This window comes from Rosa rugosa, chromosome 2 (assembly GCF_958449725.1).
Source record: "Rosa rugosa chromosome 2, drRosRugo1.1, whole genome shotgun sequence".
NCBI lineage: Eukaryota > Viridiplantae > Streptophyta > Magnoliopsida > Rosales > Rosaceae > Rosa > Rosa rugosa.
The window spans coordinates 14215901-14242059 of NC_084821.1; the positions used below are offsets into that span (position 1 = coordinate 14215901).

General features: G+C 38.9%; 1 protein-coding gene, 1 long non-coding RNA gene and 1 pseudogene across 2 annotated transcripts; all 3 read right to left on the reverse strand.

Moving 5' to 3' along the window:
• Positions 1 to 4841: 4841 nt before the first annotated feature.
• Positions 4842 to 5797, reverse strand: LOC133731831 (uncharacterized). Its single transcript, XR_009856835.1, has 3 exons — positions 5750 to 5797; positions 5138 to 5417; positions 4842 to 4973 (listed from the first exon to the last, which is right to left on the reverse strand). It is a non-coding gene; the product is annotated as an uncharacterized LOC133731831 (long non-coding RNA).
• A 790-nt stretch (positions 5798 to 6587) lies between these two features.
• On the reverse strand, positions 6588 to 8867 carry LOC133731826 (uncharacterized). Its single transcript, XM_062159252.1, has 5 exons — positions 8481 to 8867; positions 8053 to 8160; positions 7730 to 7947; positions 7306 to 7397; positions 6588 to 7139 (listed from the first exon to the last, which is right to left on the reverse strand). Exons 2-5 carry the CDS (start codon positions 8140 to 8142, stop codon positions 7117 to 7119), a joined length of 423 nt encoding a protein of 140 aa, XP_062015236.1. The 5' UTR covers positions 8143 to 8160; positions 8481 to 8867; the 3' UTR covers positions 6588 to 7116.
• A 5054-nt stretch (positions 8868 to 13921) lies between these two features.
• Positions 13922 to 20588, reverse strand: LOC133731828 (scarecrow-like protein 30; annotated as a pseudogene).
• Positions 20589 to 26159: the final 5571 nt, after the last annotated feature.

A 26159-nucleotide genomic window follows, 5' to 3' on the forward strand; every position in this document is an offset into this window, starting at 1 on the left:
CCTTATTGAGCTTTAAAGATATTGGAGCCAACAGATTCCATACGGAAACGCATACTGAGAACGAAAAAGAGTTCCTTTGCATTACCTCTAACGATTGTGGATGAAAGCGCATCTTAGAGAAGCTTATGTGTCAATCTAGTGGACTTTATGTCACTACAATTCGACCTATTGAATCCAATAATGTGATAAGAGAAAATCTCTTGGATTCTGACACATATTGGCTTTGGCATAACTGACTAGCACATCCTGGTCATGATATGATGATCCGTATACTAAAGACTTCACATGGACATCCATTCTTTCGAGCGAAACGAAACAAGAATCAAAGATTGATTCCCAGACTTAGTGTGACTGCCACTGCAGCAGCCTCTAGAGCCGCCGCTGTCCACCGCCCCGTAGGGTCGCCTCTGTCCCCCTTGACAACGCTATAGATGGTGTCACACATGGCTATGACGCCATGGGTGTCAATTCCCATGGCCATGGCGCCATGGATGCCACTTCCCATGGTCCCAACGCTATGATGGGTACTGTAGTCACAAATTCTGCTTCGAATAATGCTTCAGATGCTCAGGCCCAACCAAAATCCTCATTGGTTGCTTCTAAGGCCCCTCACTCATTTTGCAAAACCTGTTCCTTAGGAAAATTAGGACCAAGACCGTCCTACTCAAAGGATCCAAAAATACTAATTAATTCTGTTCTTACAAAGAATCCAAGGGGATATCTGTAGACCAATTCAACCATCTTTCGGACGTTTTAAATACTTTATGGTATTGGTTGATGCGTCAACACGCTGGTCATATGTCGCGTTGTTGTCCACTTGAAATGTTGCATATGCTAAACTCTTAGCCCAAATTATCCGTCTACGGGCTCACTACCTGGACCACCCTATTAAGTCAATTCGACTCAATAATATTGGGGAGTTTACATCGAAAACGTTCGATGACTATTGCATGTCACTGTGGTTTGATGTAGAGCATCCTGTTCCCCACATTTATACCCAAAATGGTCTCACAGAAGCCGCTATCAAACGACTACAAATGATAACACAGACATTGGTTATGCACACCAATCTCCCTGTCTCCGCTTGGGGATATGTAATATTGCATGCAGCGACACTAATTCATCTACGACCCACTGCCACCCAACCTTACTCTGCGTTACAGCTAGTGACTGGGTATGAGCCTGATATCTCGCACTTATGCATTTTTGGGTGTACCATTTATGTGCCTATTACACCGCCACATCATACTAAAATGGGTCCACAGAGACGAATGGGCATATATGTTGGATATGAATCTCCAAGTATCGTCCGCTACCTAGAACCTTTGACAGGCGATCTCTTTACCACAAGATTTGCGGATTGTCAGTTTGATGAGACAGTCTTCCCGTCGTTAGGAGAAGATAATAATACAGATGTTCAACAGGAACGACATGAATTGTCGTGGTCTGTCCCCATTATGTCTTATCTCGATCCTCATACCGCACAGTCCGAACTTGAAGTGCGAAGAATAATCGAGCTCCAGAACGTAGCAAATACTTTGCCTGATACATTTTCTGATGTTGCTAAAGTGTCGATATCACATATACTTGCTGCAAACGTGTCTGCAAGGATTGACGTCCCAAATACTGGACGTAATGTCGCTCCTGAGATATCACGAGATGGCGCCACTGCCCATATTGGCAGTGATGTGGCGTCTATGGCCACAGGTCCCTCGAGGAAGCGAAGTAGACCGGTTGGTTCAAAGGATACTCGCTCAAGAAAGAGAGCGAATGAGACACAAACAAATCCTTTGATCATAAATACTCAAAATCCGTCCCATGAGTTTGTTCCGGATTATGGTTATGTCCAAGAGACATCTTTGGGAGATGCCTCAATGTCAGAACCTATCCCTGAGAACGTAGAGATCTCTGTAAACTACACTAGTGTACATAGGACATGGGAAAGAAACTCCATCATCATTGATGATGTATTCGCGTATTCAGTAGTGCATGAGATTATTGACACCGATGACATTGAATCACGCTCCGTTGATGAATGCCAACATAGAGCCAATTGGCCAAAATGGAAAGATGTGATCCAGGCAGAACTTGATTCTCTAGCGAAAAGAAAGGTATTTGGGCAAGTTGTGTCAATACCGCCCAACACCAAACCAGTTGGTCATAAATGGGTATTCGTTAGAAATCGTAATGAGAGAAACGAGATTGTAAGGTACAAAGCTCGCCTTATGGTGCAAAGCTTCTCACAATGCCCTGGAATCGACTACGAGGAGACATATTCTCCCGTAATGGAAGTTATTACGTTTCGCTACCTTGTCAATTTGGTAGTTTATGAAAAACTGAACATGCAGCTCATAGATGTGGTTACTGTGTATCTATATGGGGACCTAGATACAGAGATTTACATGAAAGTTCCAGATGGACTTCAGTTATCTAAGTCAAATGGCTCTAAACCACGGAGCGCATTTACAATTAGATAGAAACGCTCACTATATGGATTGAAGCAATCCGGACGGATATGGTATAACTGTCTAAGTGACTACTTGATAAGGAAGGGATATGTTAACAATGAACTATGCCCATGTGTGTTCATAAAAAGAACAAGTTCCCGATTTGCAATAGTAGCTGTTTATGTTGATGACATGAACATAATTGATACCCTTAAAGAGTTAAGGGAAACCGCTGAATACTTTAAATCCGAGTTTGAGATGAAAGGTCTTGGGAAAACACGGTTTTGCCTCGGTTTGGAACTTGAGCACCGTGAAGATGGTATCCTGAAACATCAATCAGTTTATACCTAAAAGATGTTTAAGCATTTCAATACTGATAAAGTTAAGCCTTCAAGCACCCCAATGGTCGTCCGTAGTCTTGATCCAAAGAAGGATCAATTCCGTCCAAAAAATGATGATGAAGACGTGCTAGAGGCAGAAGTGCCCTACCTAAGTGCAATAGGCTCATTATTGTACTTAACTTGATGCACTAGACCGAACATCTCTTTCGCCAAGAACTTGTTAGCTAGATATAGCTCTGCGCCAACATGATGCCATTGGACTGATGTTAAAGATATCTTTCAATACCTAAGTGGTACAATTGATATGAGCTTGTTCTATCCCTACAGAGAGACAATGGATTCAGACCCATCATATGTCAAGAACGCCACCAACAGTGGTCTGCGTTCTCTCTCCCCATCACAAAAACATTGGAAGGCAATTAATTATACTGATTAGAATACTGCATGCATGCCATAATATTTATAGTACTACCTACTTCTCTTGCCCATATGGTTTCTTCTTTTCCCTGTGGCCACTGGTAATCTTCAGTCATACACAAGGTTCAAAAAATCGCTAGGCGCTAGTCGGGCGGTGGGCAGAGGACTAGCGCCCAGGGGACTAGGCTGGTGTCTAGGCGGTTTTTATTTTATTTTATTTATTTATTTGTTTTTATAACATATAACTATATAAATAAGAATATATAAAGATTTAAAGATTAATAAATTTGTGGTTCACAAATAAATATATAGTTAAACTGATTTGTCTGATGTAACTAGAGCTAGGAGGACTGGTTTTTGTTCCAGTTCTTAGTTTCTTTTTTGCTTCTGTTTGGGCCTTTTAGGCCCCGCTTGTAACCAAAAAAATAAATAAATAAATATATAGTTAAAAAAGCCTCTGCTTCTTCCATACCCTTTCTCTTTGCTCATCTCTATGACCATTCTTTACTACCTTCACATGGCACTACCTAAACTCACTTTTGTTCTTATCCTACCACCATAATTTTCAAAAATATTTCAATCAATATGCCATACATACCCCTTCAACCACAAAGGCCCAGAGTATGCGGCGGTGACAACTCTCTCTCTCTCTCTCTTCTAATAAGCAAGGCTGCTCTTTCACGATCAACGCCGACAACAAATTCAAAAAAAAGAAAAAATCACAAATGCCCACAATTATCTAGACCCATTTGTCATAATGGAATGTTATGCACAAAGGAGGATCAAGATCAAAAGAACAAAGTTGAAGAAAGCCCAGATGCTATATTAGCTTTAAATAGTACAACTGATGATGATGATGATATTCCAGAGCCCATCAAAGTTGAAGAAAACCCAGATGCTCTTAGTGACAATTACCGAAGGACGGGACTCTCTTAAGCGACGACTTGAGGATGCAATTATCACAGTCGTCGACGACGGAGAAAGATGAGTGACAATCTTCGGCACCCAGCGAAACTCACCAATAGCAGCTAACCGAAATCCCCCTAACCCAACCGCCTAGCCCACACTACAACAAATTTGGGTATTAATGACCACTACATTGGTCACTGAAAGTAACAATTCTGGTCACTAAATATGATTAGTGACCAAACTTAGGTGGTCACTATAGGTCCGTCACTAATTCTATTTAGTGACCAACAAATGTAAGTTGGTCACTAATACAAATTGTCTTTAGTGACCACGATTTTAGTCACTAATTCAAAATGTCTTTAGTGACCACAATCTTACGGTCACAAATAGTAATGGCATTAGTGACCTATGAATCATTACTAAAGGTGTTACCAATGGTCACTGAATAGCAAAATTTGGTCATTAAAAACCATTCACTGACATGCTTTTAGTGACCATATTGTTAGATCATTGGTTTGGTAACTGAATCGGCAATTTTTCCTAGTTGCTAAAACAAACCTGATCACTTAATGCGTCAATACAAATCAAAGTAGCCTTCAATACTCCAACACCACAAAATGAAATGTACTCAAAAACCAGTTATCAATATTAAACTACTCAATTCCAATACAATATAAGACACGTATCTCTATTACATTTGCAGATCCAAAATAAACAAATGTCAATATCCATCCTTAATAGCAATTTCAAAATAAATCGGAATACATACAAGTCTTTCTAGAAGTTCAAGTCTTTCTAGAAGTTCCATAAGCCTTCAATGACAGTTTGCAAGATGTACTTTTTTGAAGCTTAGACCAATCTGCAATATAACAAAACATATACAACAAGTTATAATTTTCATCCTAATGTAGGTAAGAGCTGCATCTAAGAAAGGCCTAGTATTCACTATATACAGTTATACACTAATTATATTTCATTGATATAATATAATTACAACAGCACAAATGAATCATGTATGCATACCATCAGTTTTGGGAGGATAACACATCAATTTAAGTAAAAGTATGTCAGTATGATTTTGTCTTGCCTTTAGTGCCTCCAAACTCTTCATTTTGTGCAGCGGCTTTAGCCTTCACTGCCTCTAACTCTTCATTTTGCTGAGCTGCACCAGCTTTGACGATTTCTAACTCCTCATTGCTGAGCTGTAGTAGACTTCGCAGCCATCAACTCGCTTTGCAAGTTGCATTTCTTGTCTTTCTGCTTGATCTGCCTTGATTTGCCTCCCTCACTTGAGCAAGATTTGCTGTATATGTAAAATGAATCAGATTAAAAGTAATCAGACATTATCTGAGCTTGCACACAAAAAAGAGTGGGAAAGAAAAGTATCATAATAACTGTAGAAGACCATGGGCTAAGATCACTAAGTCATAAATCTGAATAAGATAATAATTTTTTTGGTTAAGAAAATATGATACTTAAGTTCAAACTCTTATATAGGGCAGGGACAGTATTCACATCTCTAGTAGCCTTATGTATAAGGGGGAAGTACACAATGACACCTCCAAACAACTCAGCTCACAAACTTGAAAGACAAAATAAAAATTTTATCTAAGCCAGTAATATGCATAATCATACCCTCTGCCGCAAGCCAAACGTCTCCCAGGTCTGTCAAATGCTACTCCTATAAGCAAGGAGGATAAGCAAATTCAGTCAACTATTGTTTGTATTTAACACACAAGATATACTGAAATTAATAAGAAAATAGGAAATGAACTTTTACCTGGTAAGAGGAACAAATCAACTTGATCACTTGCCTGTAAAACTGCACAAAGAGAGATCCTCGATTAGTTTAACCCAATCATATCTACAATTGTTACATATATTTAAATCTATGAAGCCAATCCTGCATTCTTTTTGGAAAGAGTTTATTTACACCGAAATGCCCTATAAGAAAAAGTAAGACATTAAAAACAAACAAGATGCCAGGACTAAGGCATTCTGGAAAAGAAATGCCAGACTACACTACATCTGAGTGAAGAACGAGAAATATGTCATGATTTTTCAGGAAAATGAAACACTAAAGGATGTCCACACCTTCTAACTGAGAAACTACCCAGTTTGATAACATTCTGATGTCTAAACCTGGGTAAATTGATAGAGTGCCTTTTAAGAACTAGAATCACCGTCTAATATTGTTCACATCCTAACATGGTTTTAGACAATCAGACATCCACATAAGGAGTCACATAACTAGGCAGCCACATAGTCAAGATATGGTAGCATGAAATAAAAGTATGCAATGAGTAGCTACAAGAAAAATGGCTTCTGGCAAGGAATTTTTTCCTTGTAAAAAAACTGGAAATTCCTTGCATTAACCCAATAAAAGCTAGCATTTATAAGCAATAGAGAAATAATAATGACAAGCAAATAGAAAGCTAATGAATGCCCTGTTAATTGTGTGTTTTGTACTTCTTTGGTGCTTGATCCTTTGATAACTTCACAGCAGCAAAGCTTGTACCTGGACTATGCAAGCCATAATCTAGGTTAAGTAGGACATTACACAGTAACAAACCGGAACCACGAAGCAATTCGATCCATGATTAAATTGGTTATTACCAGTACAGAAATAGGCATATATATCATATCAACTTCATGAATCTAAATCAAGCTTTAAACTTTCCAAGGCAAAATAAGCATAAATATCTGGCCTTGAACAAATCTCAATCTGGGTTTCAGCCCTTCTGCAATCAAATACACTCAAAATATATAAAATTCCAACTCATAACCCAAGAACATACCCAATTCTGTGTCACTAGTTTAATCAAATTACTGGGTTTCTCACAGATATCAAATTCAATGAGAAACAAACCAAGCACAGATTCACAGAAACGAGTGTGAATTAAGAGAGAAAGAGGGATTGGGTGACCTTATTGAGGACGCATTCTCGCAATGAATTCATGAGGCTGAGGCACTTGTCTTGGTCATATGGAGATTGAGCGATGCTATTGAGCAGATCCAGAGCATCCTGACAAGTTAATAAATTAATAATTCAGAATACAATTTAATCTCAAAATCAACTGCCAAACTTCCTAAAATCCACAATATATAGAAGTGACAATACAAAAGAACACAAACATAGAGAGTCAAGTTATATGAGAAAAAAAAAAATCAAACTACTGGCAACTTCTTACCAGACCCAGAAATACAAAAAGCCAATCGTTTATCTGTCGATCCTTCTTCGTTGTCTCCAGCTAATCCTTGCACTGGATATATGAAAAGCAACCTGATCAATAAAATTTAGAAATAAGGAAAATCAAATCAAATCAAAACCGAAACATTCATATCAAAACAAAGCACACAAATGTTACTGAAAATCATATATATCTCTCCTCTAATCACAATGATCCTCAAATTTGATTTACTTTACAACAGCATACAAATGAAACACAAAGAAGTGAATGATCAAACCGAGCGAGTGGGTAGTGAAAAAATTACAAGAATCTGACATAAACAATTTTACATCAGAAAAACTTGCTATACTGGCTAGTGAGAGAATCCTTCAGATTTGAATACAGACCATAAAGGGAGTACTGACCAAGGTTCTGTGTTTCATACCATGAGTTCAGAACGGATAGGTGCTTATCCGTCCCAGAAAATGCCAATTGTATCCTGAGGCTGCAATCCACAGTGCCTCCATGGGTTTTGCAGCTGTTTGTCTTGATTGCACAGTCCCGATTGTGCAGACAAACGAAGCTGGAGCTCCCAGAACATTTGACGCACCCATCCATTTTCCAATGCAGGTGCTGGAGCCTGCCCTTGGTGAACTCAAGCACCTGCATAAATCAAAACACATTCACTACATAACCTAAACCACAAACCACGAACGACATTAACGAATTCAAACTCCAAATCCAATTGCAATTTCCGTGCTCACTTACAAGAGTAAAGCTGGTGACAGTGTAGGTACTATTGGCAACAAAAGCCGCAGTAGACCTTGCAGCATATTTATGCCCAGCAAAAGCAACCATATGTTCCCCATAATTATCCTGCAAATTCAAAATCACAAACCACAATAAATCGATGGAATTCAAAACAAGCCAACATTAACTTAACTACAATCTGATACTTTCAGTGCTAAGCTTATAAATCTGAGACCAACATTTTGCAATTATCAATATCAAAATCAACATTAACCCTAAACCCATCAAATCCCCGTAGCGATTCACAAAATTAAAGGATCACCAAAACGAAATGCAACGGTTTAGAGAGAGAGAGAGAGAGAGAGAGAGAGAGAGAGAGAGAGAGAGAGAGAGAGAGAGAGAGAGAGAGAGAGAGAGAGAGAGAGAGAGAGAGAGAGAGAACGGACCGGAGCGAAAGAGGAGTTGACGGAGAGGGCGAGAGTCTAGTGTCGCACGGAGACAACTGGAAGGTGGAGTTAGAGCCATAACGGGAGGCGAAGGCGATCCCGAAGCTGAAGCCGTCGAACCTGGCGACCTTGGTGTCGGAGCACGGGGGTAGATTTAAATCAACATCATCTTTCCGAAAGAAAATCTCAATAGCTCGAAATTCAAATAACTCGATGAATTAATAGGAGCAGAGGAGAAGATCTGAGTCGGAGTCGATGGGTATGAGTCGGAGAATATTTGAGTCGGAGTCGGAGTGAGAGAAGAACAAGATGGGTATCACAATATCCATCTTTCATTCTTTCATTCACAATTTGGGAATTGGGAGCGCGCCTATAATTTTTTGGAGACCGCGAAGTTGCCGCTTGAAAATTCACCAAGGAAAAATGTAAAATAGTTGGTCACTAATTGCAAAACGACAACGTTTCCCTACAAGTGTCATTAAACTTGTAGCGGCCAAACATAATCTGGTCACTATCAATTATAGATTTGGTCACTATCATAAAATAATTAGGCGGGAGTTGGAAAAAATTGAGCGCTGACTATTTTAGTGACCAATGGGTAATGTTGGTCATTAATTCTATTCTTTTAGTGACCAATTATAAGTTGGTCACTATGATTTGGTCACTAATGTCTATATTTGTTGTAGTGCCAGTTCACCCCCGCCCAGACGCCTAGTCGCCCGCCTACACCACCTAGGCGGCCGCCCAAAACTCAACCCGCCCAACCCATCGATTTACCATTAATCGAGGCGGAGACCCACCGCCCAGGCGCTAGGTGGCCTGGGCGGCCGAGTTTTAGAGCATTGGTCATACAAAAGGAATAGCGTACTAATAAGAATATTAGTTTCTTAGTGCCAACAAGCAAAGCCAGCATAAACACATCTAATATTTCTCACAGCAGTAGCAAAGAAATATTTTATTCTAGTTTAAATGAAGAATATTTATATTCCGATGAAAGAATAAATTAAATCTACAGAATAAGATATTCGCCATGACTTTGACTGGAAAGTAAGTGGTTGGGTTTAGTAAGTCAAATAGTTTTTGGTAAACGAACAGGTGACAATGGAAACTTGGAGCTAGCTCAAGTTGAGCTACAAAGATGCAAGGTAAACTAAAGTATTGGTGTTTTTGTACTTTATTTAACTTTTGATCAGTCTTGATAAAAGTTGTTAGAACAAGTTTGTGGAGGGTATGGAATATGAGCGAGTTTATGTTTTTAAGGTATGTTGTAGCAACGCTTTCCTTAAGACATTATTTGCTCCACTATCAAGTGCGCAAAGAGGATAATCAAATATGCCTTTAGGATATAATAAAGCCTAGCACAATGCTATTGTTGGTTTTCGTTTTGCACTCACGAAAACCAACCTAAACACTCAAAAGAAGGTTTACAAGATGACTCAAGGTTACTAGGAATTAATTGTGCAGTTGTGCACTAATAGTTTCTAGTAGTATTATGTCACATCGTAATTTTATTTTATTTTATTTTTTTGAGATGCAACTCATACTCCAATCATCGAAATACGAATAATTGGAAAGGAACGACACTCGACAAGTTTCCGAAATTGAAACACAACCTTTATTACAATAGGGGTTTACACCAACAGTTACAACAAAAGACCAACTATACTCCAAGTTCTTGTCTAGGAACCCAAGCATGATTAACAATAACACACATGTATATCACATTATTAAAAACACCCTTGCAGTAAACTAACTTCAAACTTATTTATCCATCACCTGCAAAATGATAAAAAGGGTGAGCATACATTTCCCAGTAGGAGAATAAAACCTCTTTGAGGGAAAAAGTTTCACTATTGCTGAGATTGGAAGGCTTATTTCTAGCCATATTCGTGCTGCAAGTGGTTTGGCCAGGAGCACCATGCATAACACTATCAATGATCTGCGTATTGTGAAAGGTTTTGGGGTGCAATGTAGGCAGCGGCGTGCTCCGGTAGTCTTGGAGGTTAATTGGCATCCTCCTATAATTGGGTGGGTCAAGATCAATACTGACGGAGCATGGAAGCATGAGACATGCAAGGGGGGTTATGGAGCAATTTTTAAGGATTATAGAGGTGGCTTTCTTGGAGCTTTTGCTGCTAATATTGACATTCCTAGCTCCGTGGTGGCAGAGGTTATGGCGGTTATCAAGGCAATTGAGATCGCTTGGGTTCGTGAGTGGAAGCATATTTGGCTTGAAGTTGACTCCTCCTTGGTACTTGATTATTTTCGTAATCCTTCTCTTGTGCCTTGGAATCTTCGAGTTAGGTGGAATAATTGTTTGTTCAAGGTCTCTATGATGACATTTCGGTCTTCTCACATTTTCCGTGAAAGGAATAAGGTAGCTGATACTTTAGCAAACTATGGTTCATCTTCTTCCGACATGGTGTGGTGGGATTCTCCTCCTTCTTTTATCCTCTCGCACTATGAGAATGATAGGTTGGGTATTCCTCAGTTCCATTTTCGTTAACTAGCTAGAATTTCATTATGCTTGTTTTTGGATTGGGAGGTTTTGGTTTTTGGTGCCCCTCCTTTGTATTCTTTTTTCCTTTAATCTCATGGAGTGATGGAGAGGATTCCTCCTCTTCTATCTCTCTCTTTACCATAAAAAAAAAAAAAAAAACCTCTTTGAAGATCATAGTTAGAATAGCAATAATGAATGGATGCAACTACTATCTATTCCTGATAATCCACATTGCAAAATAAACCGCGCCTACATGTCCCATACCATGTATTTTACCACGAAGGTGACTCAGAGTATTCAACAATGTGAACTAACCCCCACCCAAAATCAATCCCCCTAACCCTCTTTTGCTAGTCATCTTGTCCATTCCCCTTTCGCCAGTCCCGAATTACCCTTTCAATATCCTATACTAAGTGCACATTAACAAGCGGGCATACCTGGGATCTGGTACCTGCTGAGGTTATAGACTCAACTACGCAAAAGATAAACTATCAACATACTTATTCCAATAGCAAATTCACATTACCATCACCACCCTTATACTTCATGTCTTATTGATGCACCAAATACTTTGAATATATAAGTGCGTTCACTATTCAGCCATACCAAACAAGCAGAAACAGAGGACATAATTGCATACAATCATGTAAACAACCATCCAATGCAATCATGTAAACAACCATCCAATGCAAACATAGAGGCTCCCCAATTTTTTTCCCTACCTCGATCGATTTTCACGTTAAGTATCCTGATGAAAACAAGTTCCCATTGCAAGAATAGAATTCATTAGTTCCACACACAAAGAATTAAAGCAAAACTCAGCTAAAATACTATGAAAATCTGGGCAGTGAGTTATTTTGACCAAAACAGGTTTTTACTTGACAAACTGAAATACTGCAGTTTTCTGACCCAGTCACCTTAACGTTAAAAACTGTACAAATCTGTTTAAAATATGTTTTAATGGTCTTCTAACTATTTGTAGCTGACATCCTAAAGAAACTCTCAGAATTTGAATCACCTGAAAAAAAATTTTCTAGAATTAGTTATGAATTTTTAAAGTTCAGCTACAGTCCCACATTTTTCTGCAGAAACTGCTACTGTGTGCTAACCTCTTCTGTTTTAATGTACTTTCTAAAACTCCAATTTGTGTAAAACTTTCAGTACTGAACATAGACATTATAAAGTGTCAAAGAAAAGAAACCACACTTTCAACAAGGCTTTAAAGGATGAGTAAAGGCTTTCTAAGTTCAACTTTAAAACTGCATATATTTCCTACTTGGTTCTTGCCTCTTCTCAAGTTAGATTCTATTAATCTATGTCTTCCAAAAACTCTAATGACTAAAGAAAACAACAAACCAGATACAAAGTGATTTCAAATTCTAATTTGGAAAAATTCAAAGACCAAATATATAAACTGTTTTCCAGAAAACTAGCTAGTGAAATCAAATAGAAGATGAGAAAATAATTAGTTCTGTTCCAGTAACAACAACTTTATTCCTAACTGAACTTCATCTCTATTGCAACTTCTTCTATCAACCCAGGTCTTAATAATAGCCTATGGATATTTAAAGCATAAACATAACCCAATTTCCAAATTGCATTAACCATCAGAACCAACAAAGAACTCATCAAATCAGAAAACGAATCACACCTGACTTTTTACTCCTCCACTTCTAAAATACCAAAACTCTCTTTCTCCCTCCCTCCCTTGGTTATCTATGTATCTAGCAACTCAAGGAACTGTATGGAAAGCATAGATGGTTCAGCCTATTTATAGTGTCTGGAAAGAAGGTGTAAACGTAGAAAGCAAGATAGGTCTAACAGAAGGCAAATTGGATATTCTAATTGAAATCTTACCCATATAGGTACTAGACTCGCCACCTCCAGATTTCTAGAGTTCCAGCTCCTGATTCTAGGGTTCCAGCTCTAGCTTCATAGCTTTGGGGAATCACCAATCTGAAACTTGATTTCCAAGGCTGTTGACACCTCCTACTTGCCCATGGCGGTGGCTACAACCTTTGTACTTTCCTAAGGCGGTGGCTGGTGTATCAGATGGAGGAGAATCTGGAGGGGACGAAGACGATGAAGAGACGGGACAAAGTTTTGAGTTTAGACGTTGTTTGATCTAGTTTTGTCGTGGAATTCTTTCTATAATCTGTTAAGCCACTTGGGTTTAAGTTTTGGGCCAAATACTGTGGGCTACACTCTATTTACTTAAACCCAAACAAGTAAAACTAGCTCTACACTATACATATATATTTAAACAAATAGTTAAAATTAAACTTTATTTTTTCAGAAAATGTTAAAAATTTTAGGTCGTCACATATTATGTGTAAGAAAACATGAAAATGGTGAATATTGGAGGCTTAGATCTTCTAGGGATTTTCTCAAGATTTTCTGAGATTATGTCATTCTGTAGAGAATGATTCATTTATATAGTAGTTATATGTACCCCTTCAAATTGTAAGGTACCTTTTCATTTGTATCATTTGAATTTTGATCATATTACTTGACTCAACAAATCCAAAAGGTGCAAACATAAATGATACCTTTTCATTTTTTTTAATAAAATTTATATTTTGAAAATTTCTCCAACAAAAGTTTTACTGCGATGTTTTCCATGGTTTCCAGTTCATCGATCACTCATTTTGATTGATTGGTTCGAATACATGCATTTTTAGGCATTAAGCACCGAATAAATTTCAGAAGTTTGTTCCCCACTTATGTAACTTCGGTTAGTTAGATTCTTCATTCTTAAATCTTAATCATCCAAGATTGAAGCTATTGGCAGAACATGAAAATTGCAAGTCATTGCAGAGATGAAGAGGTAAAACATAAATGAATTCAGAAAACCATAATTCAACATACACAACATATTTTGTTCCTGAATGAAAGACTACATGAATTAAAGGTTGTGACCAAAGAGGAATACAGATTGTAATAGTTGTCTACTGCTCTATAACAAAACTTTTAGGCAGGTTTCCAAAAAGAAAGAGCCATAACGATTCTTCCTTTCCATCCCTGCAGCATCCACTCCCCATCTTCATCAATTCTAAAGTCCTTATGATAACCCGTCACCTTTAACATACTCTTCACTTTCATCAAGCAATCCTGCTCTAATGGCACCTGCTTGAACCCAGTCCTGAGAGTCCTGACATTCCATTGCTTGTATGTCTCGGGCATTTCAACTCTTTCCAGTCCCTCGCATGCTACAACATTTATTATGTCCCTCCCATATATTTCTCTTTCGAACATCTGCCTCCATTGATCTTCACGAGGAACAATGGCCTCAAACATATCAAACAGTGCACCGAAATGGAAGAGTGCCTCTTTGAACCGCGTGACAAAAAAGGGTGGACTGTATGTCCCATTGATAATCCCATGAACGAAAAGGTCTGGCTTAATTTTCTTGATCAACTTTAGTACTCTGTCTCTTGGACTGCTCACCATCACTGTCTCATCAGGTATGTGCCTTAACCGGTGCATACAATTCACTACGATGAGCTCATTTCTGTCAATATTAAGATCCTCAACTCTGATAGATTCCCATTTCTGTGCAATGACATTGTACTCAAACGGGACATTGAACTTTGCACAATACCTTGCTAGACGACGCCCGGTCTCTTCAACCCTTTCTGTAGGTCGAAAACCTGGTTGGGGAAGCTCAATTGCTGTGATTTGTATCTGAGGAGGTCCACCGGGTCTCTCTGAGATATGTTGGATAAGACGGCCATTGGAAACCGTAAGAAATGCCGAAATCAATAATGTGAAGCCTTGTAGCGTCTTTTGCCAATTCCATGATGGTTGCATTGGCAACAAAGTTTGACATTTTCTTTAAAGGGGATGCAGTGACATATAACCGGTGAGCTCTTAAGATATCTGTAGCTGATGTCTGCATACTTGCAACAGGCGAATATGATGGGGTCATGGTGCCAGCCAACCGTGCCTCTAACCCATTGGCAAAGTAATGAGATAACATTTGGGTTGCATCACCATGGGGGGAAGAATGTTGCCTTATCTGCTTGAGTAGTTCATTCACAGCGCGCTGATCATAGCTTGTCATGGCTTGTGCACATTGATTTAGCAATGTGAATACATCCACTACTTTGTTGTTGTAGAATCGCTGTAAATCTGTATGTAATTAGGTTTTTATTTAATTAGGATATCCTGTAATTATGGAAAGATTGTTTCCTATTAGAGTTAGACTACTCATTTGTACTTGTATATATACCCTCATTGTGGGATGAATAGAATCATAAAATTAACCCTGAATTGAAGTATTCTTTTTTACTTGGTATCAAAGCCAGGTTCAATCCTTTGAATTTGCGCTGCATCCTTTGAATCCTGAATCCTGAATCCCGAAGAACACCACAAACCGCTGCGTACCACCACCGTTGAAATCAAACCATCTGGAATTTCAAACCACCATCACCCTACCTTTTTTCGAAAAAAAAAAAACTTTTTTTTCAAAAACATTCGTATCCATCTTGAAACCCTTGAAAATCCAATCATGCGAAAATCATGAATTCCTCAATAATGCAATCAGAGAAACAGGCTATGGGGAATTCGGTGACTACCGAATTTTCTGTTATAGCTCAACGCAAACAGGGTCCTCCAGGCTTCTCAAGACCTTCTCCACACCGTCCTCTAGGTAAACCAAATCCATATGCAAACAAAAGGTGCATTATCTGTGGGGAGTTAGGTCATAGCAAGGAGCGGTGCTATGAAGTGATTGGTTACCCTGATTGGTGAGACTTCACCAAGAAACCGCAAAAGAATCTGGGCAAGGCCGCTGTTGCTACTAAAGAGGAAGTTTACCTAGACAATGCCTCCGCTAATGTAGCGCAGTCAGGTATGAAGGGTAAGGTTACTTTTAATAGTACATGGATAATTGATACAGGTGCATATGACCATATGACCAATGACCTAAGTCTTGTGAAAAACCTTAGACGTTCCCCTCAAGACGTTGTCTCTACTGCTGATGGTACTCCAACTCCGGTCACCGGAGAAGGTTCTATTGCTTTATCTGATACCTTAACCCTTGAATCTGTCTTAGTTGTTCCATCACTAGCTTATAATCTCCTGTCTGTTGGTCAAGTTATTTTAGCTCTTGCATGTATTGTGACCTTCTATCCGTCTTTCTGTGTGTTTCAGGACATTCTGACACGACGGATTATTGGTTATGGTGTTAGAAGGGGGAAATTATACTATCTGGATCTGACAGAGACTGGAAAGAAACAGAAGCATCTTTTGGGACAAGCTAATCAGATCAACGGGGTAGAGAATGCGAAGGAAGCTGTATGGTTATGGCATCGCTGTTTAGGTCATCTATCCTTTCGTTATCTTAAGAAGCTGCAACCTCAATTGTTTTCAGTTGTTAGTGATTTGGATTTCTACTGTGACATCTGTGAACTGGCCAAGAGTCACCGTATTTCATATTCACCAAGTCTTAATAAAAGTCCTGTTCCTTTTATGAAGATTCACTCCGATGTCTGGGGTCCTGCGAAAATTCCTTCTCTTTCTGGAGCTCGGTATTTTGTAACGTTTATTGATGATTGCACTCGCATGACATGGGTGTCATTACTGAAGAATAAGAGTGATGTATTTGGAATGTTTACCGAATTTCACAAAATGGTGGCAACTTAGTATCAACAATCCATAAGAGTGTTTCAGTCTGACAATGGTGGAGAGTTTGTGAATGGCCCTATGATTGAGTTTTGCCGGTCACATGGAATTCGTCATCAAACCTCCAATTCTTATACTCCTCAACAGAATGGTTTAGCAGAACGGAAGAATAGACAGTTGATGGAAGTTGTTCGTGCTTCCTTATTTGGCATGAATGTACCTCGGTCCTATTGGGGAGAAGCAATAAAATCAGCAGCATATCTTATCAACCGTACTCCTTCACGGGTGATTGAGTTTCAGAATCCTCATCAGAAGCTTCATACACTTTTAACCATCCCTTCTATGCCTAATTTGGAGCCCCGAGTGTTTGGGTGCATAACCTATGTTCATATTCCCAAGCCTCAACGCAGCAAGCTTGATCCCCGTGCCCGTAAGTGTATCTTTGTTGGTTATGCTGACTTTCAGAAGGGTTATCGATGTTATGATCCCCTTACTGGCACTATACATGTCTCTCTTGATGTTGTTTTTCGTGAATCCGAGCCTTATTACTCAGGGGGAGCTTCTCAGTCTTCCCTTCAGGGGGAGAGAGGTTGTGAAGGGAATCCTCGTTCTATTATTGATTTTGATGTCTTTGAAGACTTGGAAAATTTGGAGGATAGATTTGAAGGTAGAAATTCGGAAACAGAAAATGCAGTTGCCGAACAGAGCATTGTAAATTCCGAAATAGACAATGTGACTGCCGAACGAAGTGTTGCGAATTCCGAAACAGAAAATGTGACTGCCGAACAGAATGCGACTGCCGAACCAAGTGTCATCAATTCCGAAATAGGAAATGTAACTGCCGAACAGAGTGTTGTGAATTCCGAGACAGAAGAGACAACTTTTCTGGATAGTTTGAATCAAAATCAAGACATATCTGAAGCTCACACATAAGATATTTCCCCTTCTGCATCACCAACTGAAGATCCCGGTCAGAATGATCCACCTCAGGTACTCCTAAACTGTAATGAGTCTTCTGGGTTAGAAAGTGTCGAACCTAGGAAATCACAAAGGGTTATCAAGGGAATTCCTAAGAAACAATATGAACCAGATATCAAAGCCAAAGCTAAATACCCTATAGCTAATTTTATGTCTAACCATAGGATTTCTGGGTCACATGCACTTGTTGTTGATCAATTATCTACTGTATCTATTCCTAGTAACGTGCAGGATGCATTGACGGATCCAAAATGGACAAAGGCGATGAATGAAGAATTGGAAGCTCTTCAAAAGAATGCAACATGGGAGCTAGTACCTATGCCGGTTGGAAAGAAGACTGTAGGATGTCGTTGGGTATTTACTGTGAAGCTTAATGCAGATGGAACTATTAATAGATACAAGGCGAGGTTGGTTGCCAAAGGATATACACAACGATATGGGATTGATTATGAGGAGACTTTTGCACCTGTGGCAAAGATTAATACTGTCCGGATTCTAATCTCACTTGCAGCAAACAAAGATTGGCCCTTGCACCAGTTTGATGTGAAGAATGCGTTTCTTAATGGGATCGATTTGGAAGAAGAAGTGTACATGGATGTGCCCCCAGGTGTTAAGAATTACCCAAGTGACGTTGGCAAGGTGTGTAAATTGAAGAAGTCTTTGTATGGCCTGAAGCAGTCTCCAAGAGCTTGGTTTGGAAGATTTTCAAAGTCCATGAAAGCCTTTGGATACAGACAGAGCAATTCTGACCATACCTTGTTCATCAAGCGCAAGAGTGGTAAGATTACAGCTCTTATTGTGTATGTTGATGACATGATTGTTACAGGGGATAATCCGAAAGAGATAAATGAATTGCAAAAGTATTTGTCAAAGGAGTTTGAAATGAAGGATCTGGGACAACTGAAGTATTTTTTGGGTGTTGAAGTTGCAAGGTCTAAGAAGGGGATTTCACTTTCACAGAGGAAATATGTTCCTGATTTACTTGCTGAAACGGGGATGTTGGACTGCAGACCCATCGAGACACCCATTGAGATGAATCACGGACTTGCTATCTATCCTGATCAATTTCCAACTGATAAAGGAAGGTATCAACGTCTTGTAGGAAGGTTGATTTATCTTTCACATACTAGACCTGATATTGCTTATGCTGTGAGTATTGTCAGTCAGTTTATGCATTGTCCTAGTGAAGAACATATGGATGCAGTTTTTCGTATTTTGAAGTACTTGAAGATGGCGCCAGGTAAAGGGTTATTGTTTTAGAAAAAAGATGAATTGGAAGTTGTTGGGTACACAGATGCAGATTGGGCTGGTGATAAAACTGACAGACGTTCTACATCTGGGTACTTCACTTTTGTTGGAGGGAACCTTGTCACTTGGCGTAGCAAAAAGCAGAAAGTTGTTGCCAGATCAAGTGTAGAAGCTGAGTTCCGAGGTATGGCACACGGAGTCTGTGAAATGTTGTGGATTCGTAATGTCTTGAAAGACCTGGGATACAAGCTTAAAAAGCCTATGGATTTGCATTGTGATAATACAGCTGCCATTGAGATTGCACATAATCCAGTTCAGCATGATAGAACAAAGCATGTGGAGGTTGACCGTCATTTTATTAAAGAAAATCTTGACAGAAAGGTTATTCGCTTTCCATTTGTAAACTCAGAGGAGCAATTAGCTGATGTTCTGATTAAAGGAGTGTCCAGGAAGGTATTTGACAGCTCAGTTGACAAGTTGGGCATGATAGATATCTATGCACCAACTTGAGGGGGAGTGTAGAATCGCTGTAAATCTGTATGTAATTAGGTTTTTATTTAATTAGGATATCCTGTAATTATGGAAAGATTGTTTCCTATTAGAGTTAGACTACTCCTTTGTACTTGTATATATACCCTCATTGTGGGATGAATAGAATCATAGAATTAACCCTGAATTGAAGTATTCTTTTCTACTGTTGTTGTGTTTCTTTGATCCTCTTGGTTGTCTCTTAAGCCGCAACTTCCCACTTTCCTCAGATTTAATAAATTCATGAGGAGAACAACTTGTTCTCGACTCATGATTCTCTCCCTGACAGAGAAACACCTTTTCAAACATTTCTTGCGGCTCAAAGTCCTGAGCAGAAGCTGCTGACTGCTTGTTGCTTCTCCCATTGTATGGATTATTACCATCCTCACTTTGATGATGTTTCTTTCCCTGTGGTCCATTTGTTGAGCTGTAGCTGTCATTCTCTGGCTCATAAACCACATTTTTGATTGCTTCCCTTACTCCTAGAAACCCAAGGTTTTCCATCTGAGAAAGTGAATGTGAAACCAAAACGGTATCTGATATAGTCTCGGCAAAGGAAGATTCGACATGAAATTGATTTGTCTTAGGAGTAACAGGAGTTATAGAGCCAATACTACTATGAAAACTCTGTGTGGAATCATCATCTGAGTTCTCAAAGCTTTGGTACACAGAAAGGGGAGGTTGGTCAAATGAAGGGCGATACTTTGGATTGAGGAGATCATAGAAAGATTTTTCAGCAGCTTGGAGTGCCAAACAGTTTTGCAACATGCAAGGTTTACCCTCTAGGTCTTCTTCAAGAAGAGTATCACTTATGTACTTGAGCATAGGGTTATTGCAGTCATTATTGTCACAAGTATCTTCCTCCGAAGATGTACATGGACGATAAGGATGGTTAAAGTTGGTTGGGAAAAGTGGATTTGTGGATTCATGGTTTACTTGGAATCTATTTGCAAGATTTTGATTAGAAGAGACTGAAGCTGAGCCATAAAATCTTTTAAGAAGGGTATCCATAAAAGAAGCTATCTAACAGTACCTGATCAGATATTTTAACTGCAACAAGAAATTTTAGAACTGATGAAAAGAAGCTTTGGAAATATGAAAGTGAACTGAACACTTGAATCTTATGTTATAAGTCACTGATTCACTTACCAAATAAGTAGAACCAACTGGGAAAAACTGACTCAGATTTGTTGCATATCAGCAAAGGTTGTAGACTGGAGTATGATTGGGGTTATTCGTGATGAGATGAAGATGAATTAGATAAATAAGATAGAACATAAATAAGTTGAATAAAAGTTCTTTAACAAGGAGTAACAAGAGACATAGCAGGGCATATATGACAGCCAATCAGTTTTGGACATCATTGTCTTTTGTTGTATGGGAGTGAAGAGAACAATAAACCTAAAGATTACCTAGAAACGAGCAAAACAATGCAGTACTGTTCAAATTTTTGGAAAGATTGAAGACGGTGACTCAAGGTATCGATGAACGACTTGCAATATATACAGTTTCTGCTCAGAAAACGCAATGCCGAAAGGGGCCTTATTCTTCTAATATAAACAAAAATTAAAACACAATATTTTAAGCAGTCGTCTTCATTCACTCCTCTTTGCCCTGTTTCTGTTTTCATTACTTTCATCAAGACCGTTATATTTATTTACTCTCTTCGTTCACTATTCTGTTTGCATTGATGTTTATTGATGAAGAACAAGCTTAGCAGTAATCAGTGGAAAACAGTCAAATTGCTCTTGTCAAGTATCTAATTAATCATGATTGATGAAACAGAACATGGTAGAAGTAATTTCAATGTAACAAGACATAACATATTAATTAATATTAACGCTAATCAACAAAGTGAAGTTAAGGCAGAGGAAAATGAATGAGAAACCTTTTTTCTAGTATAGTGCTTCCGGATTCAACACTATTACAACGGATTCTGCAAATCCAACCGGTACTTGATTGAGATATCTGGTCACATACCTATCCAAGAAGTATTTCTCTGATTTGTTAAACACATTGGCCTATCTCAACTTGTCCTGTTTTATCAATCCTTCCAACAACAAAATTCTAACAACTGAACACCTTGGCATGATTCTCATCTCCAAGCTGAAACACAAAATCTTGGGATACTCTGCAATTTTTTCTGACTGCCACCATCTTGTTCACCAATATATCCATTGTTTCCATTATTTTCTTCTCTGATCTTAGTCACACACATTGGAAACAACCTGAATGCAGCAAGAAGATTCTTTTCAGACCAACCCCACCTCCTATAAGCCTCTTCGTACAATCCCATTTCTTTCACTTCTCCCACAAGTTGACTGAACAATTCAGGCTTTCTCATCAGAATATAAGCACAATATGTTGCCAGCAGATCGCAATAGAGGACTAGGGCATGCCCAATTCTCTTATTATAAGCCCAATATTATTGTGTATTGGTCGAGGTCGGTAGTTTTTTTATGGGAGCTGTAGGCGGCAATAGTTTTTTGGTGCGGTTAATTTCAATATTAAATCTACTTGTCTAACACATTTCTAATTCCCAGAAATATCCTTATATGACTGTTTCTGTTGATATTGGGAGCCGGTATCTACAGAATCACGGGGTGAATGTCCTTTGTTCCGATACTTGTCAAGACAGAAGTAGGTCAGGGGTAGACTGCTGGGGTTGCCAGCCTATAATCTTCTGATGCCTAAGTCAGTATCTGTGTAAGATAAAAACAGGAAAACGGTACAGAGTAGAATAGTAGACTTACTTGATTAGGAAGTGTTTGCCCATTTTATAGGAGACTTTGGGGCTACGTGCCCAAATATATTTTGATGTGGGAGTGTGTTCCCATATATGATGAAGGTCTTGCAGCAGACTTGGGGGTTGTTTTGCGCCCATGTCTTGCCGGCCACCGGGGGTGGCTCCGGTCGACATGGACGTTGGCGATTTGTCATGCTCCGTGTTGGGAGCTCAGGCGTATCTCTGGTCGGCAAGGAGGCGGTCTTTGGTGGCTATTCTGCCATGTATTTCTGGTGTTTGCGCTTTGTGCTCATATATATATATTTTTTTCATCAGAATAAATACAAAGTTTTATTATATGAAGACGGAAGATCAGAAAAGTACGTTGCCAAGATAGTACAAGATCGAAAAGATATAAATTCTGAAATCATGCCTCCCATATTAATTAGTGTTTTTCATATATAGTAAAGTAGTCCAATTTCATATGCTTTGTGGATGTATTTTCTATCACTGAGGTGTCAAATTTTAGAAATTCAAGGTGTATCCGAGCCATCGATGATAAGTCGAAAAGTAAAGACCCCTGGTTGCGGCTTCCTGTAGTCACCCCGTAACACCACCCGGAATTGATACAGGTTGTGAGTCATTTTGTGGTTCTGGGCAACCGCAAACTTTCCGACTTCAATCACATGACGGTCACTAAGGTTCGTTATGGGCTTCCAAGCAAGGTCGCTGCCGCCAACATCCGCGATCGCGAGGAGAGGAAAGAGAAGGCAATCCAAGAGGTAGTAAGCGCCCATGATATATGGATGATGAGATAGTATAATATTAATCACGCTTTGGGCTTATGTGGTATAAACAATGACATATATATATCCAATTAAAAAAAAATATTTGTTGATGAAAAATCTCATTTAATTTATACCAATAGAAAAATTAAAATATATTAAAGTTTCCTAACAAAATCATAATCTGATTTACTTCTTTTTTTTTTTCTTTTTTTTTCTCTTTTAGTTTCAATGTTCATCTATTTCAATCGATGTCAAAATATTAGTAAGTTAACAATTGTGAGTAATGAAGAAGAGAATGACATTTATTTTTTATGTTTAAAATTTTTTACTTTCGGTGTTCACAAAGACTATTGCAAAAACTTTAATAAAGTTAACACTAATGGTTTTATTAATTGAATAACAAATTATTGATGAGGAGAAAGAAAAAAAGAAAAGAGCGAAACCCTAAGCCTAGGGTTTCGTGCCTAGCGGCGGCCATGACCGATTGCGTTTAGTGTCGGCCTTGGCTGGGTGAGACTGCATTGGTTCAGGGCTTGTGGGGCCAGAAAATTTTGTGCCTTTGTGGTGGTCCGACAAGGCTGTCAAACTTCAGTGTCAGTGGCGCATTTATATAAGGCATTGTTGTTTGGAGCGCGTCAGGTGCAATCCAAATCGGTACTTCTTATCGAAGTGCGGCGTGAGTCTTATTGCAGGTCGAGGAGGTGTCGTGATTGCGAGGCAAGTTGGCGAGATTCTCTACTGGATTCGACTAGTTTGGTGGTTGCTGATTGAAGAGGGATGTTGTGGTGGAAAGGCCGGCAGCCAAAGGGCCTGAGGGCTGCAAAGGCAGAGTCACAGCAAATGGCTAGGACGTCTGCTTCTTTTGCTTGGGCTCAAACTTGGGGTGATGGGCTCTATGTTGTGGGCCTTCAAGGAGAGTGCCTTGCCACCCTCATTTATCACTTAGGGATAAGGGTGGGTTCGGTCTAAGAGGTGGACATTCTTGGATAGTTGGGCCAATATATAGCCCAGGACCAATCTGTTTCGGATCATGGCTGCTATGAGAGTTGGTAATTTTCTAGAATACGATTGGCTTTTACAAGTATGTGTGCAAAAATAACTTCTAGGAGCTTTCTAAGATCTTTCTATGCTTCACGTGTACTACAATTGAATGTAGGCCGGAGATGATTGGTGTTTCCTTAGGAAGCGAGGCTATTTTTGTTTGTACTAAGCTTGCTTTTAAGCGAGCTTTCCTTGGACTGTAATGAGCTGCGGTGTTTGGGTAGAGAATTGGTTGTTTTCCCGCCAATTACTCTATTCTTAAGTGTTTGTAGTCTCTAGCCAATTGGTTGTTGATCTAATACTATCAACTTTATTTAAATACAAAAAGACAAAAAAAGTTATAAATTTAGATTTGGGGTGGAGAAGATGATGATTAATGTTATCCAATGAGAAATTAAGTAGCGTTGTATTTAATTAATTGGTTATGTATTTAGTTTTCCTTATCGATTTGAATTTTGGAAAATTAGTGTACTTATTAGTCATTTTGCCTTCGGGTAATATAGATTTTCAATAATTATCAAATGTTTTTAGGGTGAACTAAGAAAATGTTAGGGTCGCAATAGCCGCACCCTTCCCTAATCCCCTCACTAGGGTTCTGGTTTTCTGAGTTGGATTTGATCCGTTGTCATTTTTGCTTTCCGAAGGTCCCACGTGGCAACGTTTTCCCATCGACCATAACTCTCGTTCTATTTTTTTTATTAATACCCCAAATGCCCTCAGTAGTAAAGGAAAAATATATAAAAAAGTACCCCATGCACCACCTCCTAGCTTGCATGTGATCACGATTAGGCCCGTAATTGCCACGTGACACATCGGCCTCACTGAAGACCTGCTTCATAATAAGATTCATAATAGGAATTAACTTTTACATACCAAAACCACCCTTATGAAACTTATTTGTACAAGAGACAAAAAACGCTAAACTATAGGACGCGAATATAACTGTTTTCATTTTTGAAAAACAGAAAATGCTTTTGCAAAATGATACTGAACAGCCCATTAGTAATCAGACTGTTCTTTGAAATGACATTTACAAGTATACTAATCTAGAATGAGTATCAAAATTGTAGAAATATTGATTCTGATACATTAATGCAAATAGACGACACATAAAAAGGTTACCAAAAGCAACCAATTTTTTTTTTTTAATTAAAATAAGGGATGAGGCGATATTAGCTTCTCGGAAGTAGACGATTTAGGGAGCAAGTCCCACCCTCAAACCTGAAGGTGAAGGGTCTACCACACTCTGGGAGCCCACCGCCTGTCCCCTTATTTTTTTATATTAATAATAAAGAAAAATACAAAAAAGAGAAGGGAGGACAAAAGCCAAACCCCAAAAGTACAGACCAGAGAAAGTAATAAAAGATGGAAAAGAAATAAATTTTCCATCTTTGGAATAGAGAAAAAGAAAGAAATAAACTCCAAGAAGCCCAAATCAACATCAAGAAGAAACACGAGAATAAGGGAACCCCTGGTCATCCATTCTCAAGTATGGAGAGATCTCGGGTGGAGGTGAGGCATGCCAAATCAGAGATGAAGAAGCCAAACCCAAATTTGTTAACCTATCTGCCACAGAATTGCCTTCGTGAAGAACATGAGAGCAGTGAAATGTCATTGACCGAATGCAAGATAAACAATTCAACCAAGCAATGTGCAGTGTTCAAGGAGGTGCAAATGAGGTAGAGGAAATACATGCTAAAACACTCGTCGAATCACTCTCCAACCAAATACAATGCCAACCCATTAGAAAAGCATTCTCAATACCAATTATAACTCCCATTAACTCCGCAAAGAAAGCTAAGTGTTGACCTAAACCTTGACAATAACCTCCAAAATATTGACAATTCACAACCCGAAAAACACCACCACAAGCTGCAGGGCCAGGATTACCTTTAGCTAACCAATTAGTGTTAAGCTTAATCCAAGGAAAAATAGGGGGATGCCAAAGAACCAACCGAGGAGCAACTGGTTGGATTCCCAGGCTCACTAGCAACTGAGAGTCCAACACACCGCGGGAATAACCAGGCAAATGAGGAGCAGCAAACCGCAACCAAGATTTAATAGAGCGAAAAAGACGCATAAGAGAAGGCCTCTTATTATTAAAACAAAGCTTATTACGTGTTTTCCAAATAGCCATGAAAGCAAACAGACAACTAGCAAGCCATAAATTTTTTAGCTGAGGAGAAAACGGTTTACCAACAATTGTACTCCATAAATCACCAATTGAGCCATGAGTTGGTAACGAA

Excerpts from the sequence above, each read along its gene's own strand:
- LOC133731826 (XM_062159252.1), bottom strand. The coding sequence starts at position 8,142 with ATGGTTGCTTTTGCTGGGCATAAATATGCTGCAAGGTCTACTGCGGCT. Across the intron at positions 7,948-8,052 it reads CTGTCACCAGCTTTACTCTT|GTGCTTGAGTTCACCAAGGG; the intron begins GTAAGTGAGCAC and ends TGATTTATGCAG. Across the intron at positions 7,398-7,729 it reads CTATCCGTTCTGAACTCATG|GTTGCTTTTCATATATCCAG; the intron begins GTATGAAACACA and ends TTTATTGATCAG.